The 9,263-nt window shown below is 35.1% G+C and overlaps 1 protein-coding gene across 1 annotated transcript; it reads right to left on the minus strand.

Moving 5' to 3' along the window:
- Nucleotides 1-325: 325 nt before the first annotated feature.
- On the minus strand, nt 326-5,159 carry cpo (carboxypeptidase O). The gene is made up of 10 exons (XM_047803392.1): nt 5,060-5,159; nt 4,739-4,799; nt 4,068-4,169; nt 3,863-3,967; nt 3,647-3,763; nt 2,937-2,959; nt 2,815-2,885; nt 2,318-2,520; nt 2,095-2,179; nt 326-1,459 (listed from the first exon to the last, which is right to left on the minus strand). Exons 1-10 carry the CDS (start codon nt 5,149-5,151, stop codon nt 1,194-1,196), a joined length of 1,125 nt encoding a protein of 374 aa, XP_047659348.1. The 5' UTR covers nt 5,152-5,159; the 3' UTR covers nt 326-1,193.
- Nucleotides 5,160-9,263: the final 4,104 nt, after the last annotated feature.

Consider the following 9,263-nt stretch of genomic DNA (forward strand, 5'->3'; position numbering starts at 1 on the left):
CGAGGCACGGGGAGAACAACCCTGGAGGTGTGAGGCAAACGTGCTAACCACTAAGCCACTGTGCCCCCCCCCCTCCTATATATTATATATTATTTTAAATACTTTATATTCAATTTCTTTATTTTTATTTCATTATTCTTCTAGTTCATTTTTACAATGAATGATGTTTGTCCAAATGCTGCCCACTTGTGGACGTTGTGTTTCCAGAGGACGATTTTCCTGTTCCAGACTTCAGCAATCTTAAAACGTACCAATTTACCATCAAAGAATTGTGGAAGTCTATATTACTGGATTTTGTTCTCATTTCAAACCAATGACATTTCAATCTCTGATGACTCATTTAATGTTACACAAACCATTTACGGCATTTAGCAGACACTCTTATCCAGAGTGACTTACATTTTTTTTTCATTTCATTTTATACAACTGAGCAGTTGAGGGCTCAGGAGTGGCAGCTTGGTGGACCTTGGGTTCGAACTCATAACCTTCCGATCAGTAGCCCAACGTTAACTACTGAGCTACCACATCCCACCATTGCCTATTAGTCACTGTTTCCACCATCTTTCAATAGCAGAATTAATAAATTCATTTGAAGGTCAATTGAGAAATAAATAAAAACCGTTTTCTTTAAAATACTGCATTGTCTTGATAGGATTTAGCCTAATGGGTCCCATAAACCTGTATTCATCGATATCTAAGTGTTTTAATGGCTTGAGGATGCATTCATTAAGACTTTAGTTATATTTTTCCCGTTATATATTCTGTTTTTAATTAAGTAAATTGTTCTATCCTACTGAAATACTGGTCTGTCTAGAATAGATAACAAGGCTGCCAGAGTCCCATGATGCACCAAATACATTTACAAAAGTGTATAATAAGTCAGATCATTTACGGAAGGAACAGAAAGACAATCTTATAAACTATGTTATAATAGTATTTATAATCTTTATAAAATACTATTGTTATTTTACATTTAGAATATAATGTTTTAATTATATATTATATGGATAAATATTAGCATGGGGGGTAGAAATACATACATACCTTTAAAATTTATTTCTAACAAAATTGCACCATTTATACTTATATTTCCAGAGTTGTTTATAAGTGAATAATACTACAGGTTGTTTATGTAACTGGGGAGATAATAACAGAATCAACCATGTTATTTAAAATATGTGATTGATTTCAGCTCAGACGGTGGCGCTAGAGAGCCACAGAGCCAGACAAATACTCCACAGCGTGGCTGCGATGCTTGTAGCCGCCGCACGGACGAAGGTTTTATCGTGGACGTGCGTGATGATGGACAGCGCGCCCTGATACGCCTCCTCACACGTGGGTTGGATCTGATCCTCCGGCAGCATGAATCCGTACTGACCCTTATCACGTAGCTCAAACGTGAAGGAAAACGGAATGCCGATGAGACGCGCAAAGTCACGAGACGAGCCCGAATTGGGGTCTGAAAGATATTAGGAAAATATGCTGTCAAACACAGGAATAACCACGTTTAAACATCTGAGAAAAGTTATCAGAAAATAAGTTAAGAACTGAAAAAGTAAGTAAAAATAAAAATTCAAATAAACTAAATACAGAAAAATAACAAATGTCTGAAAACTTTTTTTTGTCTAAACCCAAACAGGGAAGTGTTGCAGAGGAAAAATAGAAACCAGAAAATAAAATCTCTATATACAGAATCTAATTAATTCTATAATAATCCTATAAATAAGTTGATTTTTATCTCATTTAAGACCCTTTTTTATTATTGTTATTATTATTTAGTGACCAAGCCTCAAATTAGGACTGGAAAAAAAATGAATAATGAAACAAATTTTCATCTGTATAAAATATTTGAAATGATTCTCCATGTATCTATTGTTAAATAATAAATGATATAAAAGGACAGGAGGTGGGAATGAATGAACTAATGAAAGAATGAATGACTGAATGAATGAATGAATCAATCAGTCCTATTCCAACCAAAGTCCCGTTATTATTATTAAATGTTAATATTAAAAAATAATAATAACAAACATTTTGTAATGAAACACCTTGGAGTTAAATCATGTTAATGTTTAAAAAAGAGGTTAAACACACAAAGCACTTTAGGAGATGTTCCCACTGTGTAGTCCATTCCGTGAACAGATTTAATGGCCTCCGCTGCAGCCAGACCCACTTTCATCTACACACACACACACACACACACACACACACACACACACACACACACACACACACACAGAGAGAGAGTTGCAGTTTAGACAGTAACATGGAAGGACATCCTATGAATCTTGTATATTGAAAAGGAAACGGCCCTCACCAGCTCGTCTTGATTGGGGGCGGTGATGTTGGGGTGCCCATAAGGCAGCAGGATCAACTGGCCGTACGAATGGATGGTGAGGAAGCAGAGGATGTTGTCTCGATTGTCACTCAGGAAGTCTGTCACCGCCTTGGCCTCGGGCTCCGAAAGAGCCGAGGGTCCATTATAGATCTCTGAGCAGCAGTTTCGGGAAATTCCCACCACTGTGCAAATCACAATGATATTAGCATTTAATAAAGTAGGCATGGCTTGTGTGCCTATTAGTCAGAGTGAAGGTGTCATGGCCCGGGTGTCTGTCGCTCACAGTGAAGGTGACCAGGCCTCTATATCTGTCACTCTCAGTGAAGGTGACCAGGCCTCTATATGTCACTCTCAGTGAAGAAGGTGTGGCCTCTGTGCCTATTAGCCATTAGTCTAATCCATCTATAAGATGAATAAGGCACTATATAAAAATTAAATATAAGTAGTATTTGTAAAAGCATTAAATCATGACTTACTTCCCCAGTTAGCATAGAAGTTGCGGTTGAGATCCGTACCAAAACATGTACAGTTATCAGATCCAGGTGACCTTGTCTTGTCCAGGTGACCTTGACCTTGTCAGTTATCAGATCCAGGTGACCTTGTCTTCCTCCATAACCGTGTCTAAATAAAACAGCACATGCAAAACCATAAGAAATTAGAATTATTAATGATTGTTAGAAACTATGGCTATGATTTGGTAGCAATACTTTGTCAACATTTAGCTTCATAAAGCTTTTATATGCCTTGTAAAGCTGAAAGTGCAACTTTGCGACATCAGGATCCCTGTTCATTTGTACTTAATTGTTTTCTGTGCAAGTTTGTATAGATTAGATATTTTTTTTAGATAAAACTTTATTGGTGCCTGTGGCGAAATAATTATGTAACAGCAACTGAAACGTTGACATACTGTATGTAGTGCTCTATTTTGAAGATAAGATAATATAATTATCCATTTTATGTTAACTTATGAGATATTTCTTTAGAAAGTGTCTTTACAAATTGTGTAAGAAAATACATTTTAAAAAGTAAAACATGGATAGATAGATAGATAGATAGATAGATAGATAGATAGATAGATAGATAGATAGATAGATAGATAGATAGACAGACAGACAGACAGACAGACAGACAGACAGATAGATAGATAGATAGATAGATAACCATATATATATATATATATATATATATATATATATATATATATATATATATATATATATATACACACACACACAGTATATTATATATTTTCTAATATGTTATGTGTACGGCTTATTTAGATGTAGATTTAGATGGCTGTAAATTCACCGTGTTGTCTTTCCATGAGTAAATATATCCGTCCATGTTCAACACTGGGGTGATGTACAAGTCCAAATGTTTCAACATCTCGCTGATCTTTGAGTCTGTTTTGTAGGAGCCTAGGATCTGTTTAGATTAGATTAGATAAAAAAACAGTACTGTAAAGGCTGTGACAATTTTAGATGGAATGTATAAACTTAAAATAATAATAATAATAAATCCCACCTCCTTGACAAAGTGCTGACAGAAAGCTGGAGCGATCCATTCTCGAGCGTGAATCCCACAGTCCATCCAGACTATCTTCTTTTTCTCTGTGCTGCTCAAACCGATCTGCCTCACACACAAACACAGACTCATGTTCTTAACTATATTCATTATAGCAAAATAGAATTAGTGAGATGGTTATCATAGAGCTTTACAGGGAAGTTACCTTCAGCAGAGTGATATTCCTCTTTTCATACGTGTTTCCATAGACGACGCTGGTAACGACGTCAGGATGTTCCTTTATCATCATCTTCATCCACTCAGAGATCTGTGAATGAACAATTTGACAGATAATTTTAATAAACAGCAATAAAAATTAAATAAAACAGACCAACCCGAAGAACCAATAAACGAAAGAAAATAATCCATGATGCAGTGCTATACAGCAAACAAGATCGACTGATCAGCAATTTCAGAAATTTAAATAGCTGTTTTTGGATGAAGTAACTAAAAGCAATAAATACCTGTAAATTTATTAAAAACAATGTAATCGTTAATAGTCAGTAAATAAATGAAAACTATGGGTAAATAAAGGATTTAATGAATCAAATAAGCAAGTAAAAATAAAACTTTAAGAAATTACTTACTAAGAAAAAGAAATACAGAACTTTTACCGATATATATATATATATATATATATATATATATATATATATATATATATATATATATATACATAAGACTTAATACAAAATAAACTGTAATACAAAAAAAACAGAACAAATCAATTTAAATTATTGTTGTTTACTAAGCAAGTAAATCAATTTAGTATTCTTAGTATTCGAATTCACATTTTTACACAAAAATAATAGAGAAATGTTTAAATGTTTGAATGACCTCATCCATGGTGTGGTACTTGGTGTAATTATAAGCTCGCTGCTCTGCTCCCTCCACTGCCCTGGAACATTAAATCATACAATGAATTAAAATGTTGTTGTAAATGTTTGGACAAAATGAACAAATGAACAATTCTCATTTTTACCAGCTTTACTCGTCTAAGAAAAGAGAAACTTTTCATTATCAATCCAGATTACTGCACTATTTTCTGTCATTATTTGCGACATTAATTGATAATTAATATAGTATTTTTACTTATCTGTTTACTCTTATTTATTTTTATCCTCAGCCACTGAGATCATGATAATGTAGAAAAATTACCTGTCATGGGTTTGCAGGGTTAAAACGAGCAGAATGGATAAAACCGATCCCAACATGTTGCTCACACCTCGAAAAGGAATAGGAATCTGCATCAGCTGTAATAAGTGGCTTTTTAGTGGGTTTGACGTCTGATAAAGTCAATGATTAAGCTGAAGTCCACAGCAGTTTCATCAGGAGTACTATCACGTGGGAATAATTAGCTTTTGCACCTAATGAAATAAAGAGTTGACGTACATGCTACATGATATTTTATTTATACTGAATGGAAAATTGTGTGCAAACAAACAATAAAAACAACAAGTCAAGCTTAAGATTGTGGTTATTTCAGCAATACATCCAGGTCTGTGATTAGAACAGTAATGAGGATGTAATAAAGAGCAGGAAATGCACTGATCACAAAAGGTACAGAAGGTGCTTGGTCCCCACAGACCACTTCTTTGTTAAATTTAAACAGATTAGATTAGATTCAACTTTATTGTCATTACACATGTACAAGTACAAGGCAATGAAATGTAGTGTGACATCTAACCAGAAGAGCAATAAGCATCAAGTGCAAAATGTAGAGTATTTACAGTATGAGTACAGTATTTATAGTATGAACAGGATAATATACAGAAGAATACAGTGCCTTGCAAATGTATTCATACCCACTGATCTTTTTCACATTTTGACATGTTACAACCACAAACAAATATGTATTTTATTAGGATTTTATGTGATAGACCAACATAAAGTGGCACATAATTGTGAAGTGGAAGGAAAATGATACATTTTTTTTACAAATAAATATCTGAAAAGTGTGGCGTGCATTTTTATTCAGCCCCACTGAGTAAATACTTTGCAGAACCACCTTTTGCTGTAATTACAACTGCTAAATCTTTTGGGGTATGTCTCTACCAGCTTTGCACATCTAGAGAGTAAAATTTTTGCCATTCATCTTTGCAAAATAGCTTAAGCTCAGTCAGATTGGAATGGTGAGCGTCTGTGAACAGCGTTTTTCAATTTAAAATTTCAATTTCTCGCCACAGATTCTCGATTGGATTTAGGTTTGGACTTTGACTGGGCCATTCTATCACATGAATATGCTTTGGTCTAAACCACTCTACTGTAGCTCTGGCTGTATGTTTAGGGTCATTGTCTTGCTGGAAGGTGAACCTCCACCCCAGTCTCAAGTCTTTTGCAGTCTCTAACAGGTTTCCATCTAAGATATCCCTGCATTTGGCTCCATCCATCTTCCCATCAACTCTGAAATTATTATGTATAATGTATATTAATTTATAACATAACCCTGCGTTAAACTTCTCCACAACTTTATCCCTGACCTGTCTGGTGTGTTCTTTGGTCTTCATGATGCTGTTTGTTCACTAATGTTCTCTAACACACTTCTGAGGGCTTCACAGAACAGCTGTATTTATACTGAGATTAAATTACTCACAAGTGCACTCTATTTACTAATTAGGTGACTTCTGAAGGCAGTTGGTTTCACTGGATTTTAGTTAGGGGTGTCAGAGTAAAGGGGGCTGAATACAAATGCACACCACACTTTTCAGATATTTATTTCATAAAATCCCAATAAAATAAATGTTTCTTTGTGTTTATAACATGTCAAATAGACATTGTAAACAGGGTGTTATATATTATATTATAAACAGGGTGTTATATATTATAGTGACATAATATCCCCGAGAGGCAGAGTTCAGTAAGGAGACATGCCTTTGGAAAAAGCTTTTCCTCTGTCTACTGGTTTTTGTCTGGAGTCTCTTGAAGTGCATACCGGAGGGAAAGGGGACAAACAGTCTATGGGCAGGGTAAGAAGAGTCTAAAAGAATGCTGCAAGCTCAATGCAGAAAATGTTTCCTTTGGACGTCCTGAATTGCTGGAAGTGAAGTTTTCACCACCCGTTGCAGTGCCTTGTGGTCTGCGCCTGTGCAGTTTCCATACCAGACTGTGACACTGCTGGTCAGGATGCTCTCAATTGCACAGCAGTAAAAGTTCACCAGGATGGCTGAAAACAGGTGATGTCTCTTCAGTGTCCTCAAGCAGGACAGGCACTGCTGAGCTTTCTTAACCAGGTTAGAGTTGTTAGTGGTCCAGGACTGGTCCTCCAAGATGAGGATCCCCAGGAACTTGAAGCTGGAGACAAATTCAACCGGCAACTAATTGATGTCAATGGGGCGTGTGTGCCTTCTCTTTCCTCTTCTGAAGTCAATGGGGATCTCTGATGTTTTGCTAGTGTTATGGAGCAGGTTGTTTTTGGCACACCAGATGTGGTATCCCTTCCCTGTAGGTTGTCTCATCGTTGTTGGTGATGAGGCCAATCACTGTTATGCCACCAAGAAACTTGATTATGGTCATCTTTAACATTAAAACCATTGGTAGGTGAAATGTGTTTTCAAAATTGATTTGTTGAAAGCAGGGAAAATAAGCAAGAAATCTTAAACAAGAGCCAAATTGTGATGGCTAGGTGACTTCTAGAGGTCAGAGCTTCACCAAAATGGTAGATATGAAATCTTTCTCCAGAACTGTTCCTTGTATGCAATGGTTAGTACCTAACAAAAGTGGTCAAAGGAAGAACAAGCAGCAAAACAGTTGAAAATCTTATATTCAAAAGGTACTTAAGAACGAAGACCACTGAATTTATTATATTAAACATGATTAGAATAATAATTACAATGATTTTTGTAAATGACTGTTGGTATGCAAATCATAAACAAAGATAAACTTGTTTTTTGTTATCTTTGAGTGATGCTTGTATTGATAAAGATGTGACAAAATGTACGATATTTAATTCAAAGCTGTGATTATAACATTGATTTTGTTGCCTTCTAGCAAACAAATATGGAAGATGAACCATTTTAACACCCTCCAGTTAGCTAGCTTGTTAACATATTAGCATATTTTGTACACAATCCGTTCAAAAATCAAGGTGATATGAGCTCATATACTATAAATTCCAGGTATGATTACGCGAATGCAGTTGAGATTAGATTGCAAATGAGATAACATCATCACTTTTGGCTTCTCTTTTATTACACAAACATCTCATAATAATTTTCCAGGATTGGTTTATTACCCAGGATAAAAAGAGGACACTCGCTGCACCTGGGTGGGGATTTAGTTATCAGAATTTATTAGTGGGCCAAACTTAGCTCATGGTGAGATTAGATGATGTAGCTTGTTCAGGTGGTATAAATGCTACAGAATTAAATTTAACCACACCCTTTACCTTCTATTAATAACCCTTTTTTCATTTATATTTAACACAATTACACAATTGTGTGTTACATTTGAGAGTCACAATAGATTTTATATGGAATGCTCACATCTAGCAAGCATTATTATTGAATATTTAAGAATATGACAAATCTTTCCTAAAAAAAATAATGCAGTTGGGCTAGCTTAGAGTGTGTCTTAGCATGAGCAGCAAAGATTATATTACTTTTTTATATATATATTTTTTTTATTTCTCAGTTTATATATCAGATTATGTTAATTACATTAGCAGTGAAGATCATAAATATTTATGAAAATAAATTCACATCCTTTCAGAAATCCTGAAAGTATGCCTATAGTAGATAGCTGGCTAGCACTAGTAGACTTGAATATTTGAATGTTTATTTATTTGACTTGAAATTTTCCTGTCAGGTTATCTAAAATTAGCTATCTGGATAGTGATATCAGTGAAGTTTATAACATTCATAACATTTATGACTACCAATTATTAAAATTCTTAGAGAAATCTAACCACCTAAGTGTATAGACAGTAGCCAGTTAGCACTAGCACCAAAGAGTATGAGGATCTACATAGCATTAGCTGGGTTGCTAGTGTTAGCGGTAAATTTTATCTGCATTTATGAAGAAGACTTAAAATTATTCTTAGGAATACTATCAAGTTAGCTAACTAGCATTAGCATGGACTATAATGAATGCTTATGAATTAAATTTAGATATAATTTACAGGGCTACCACTGTCGGCCCCGCTGTCTCTATAGAACCGGGCAGGAATCAAGTGCGTCTCCCCTGGAGTTCTTAGTCGAGCCTCAGCCAATCAAAAAAAGAGGCTACACAATAGCCAGTCAGAAAATAGCAGCATCTGGGTAAGAGTTAATGCAACAATCAATGAAAAAAAATGGAAATGTCACTCTTGCCTGTCTTCAAAACTTCAGAGCCCTGTTACTAGGTGGTTGTCCTGTATCTTTAATAA

This window comes from Tachysurus fulvidraco, chromosome 18, assembly GCF_022655615.1.
Source record: "Tachysurus fulvidraco isolate hzauxx_2018 chromosome 18, HZAU_PFXX_2.0, whole genome shotgun sequence".
NCBI classification, from domain to species: Eukaryota; Metazoa; Chordata; class Actinopteri; order Siluriformes; family Bagridae; genus Tachysurus; species Tachysurus fulvidraco.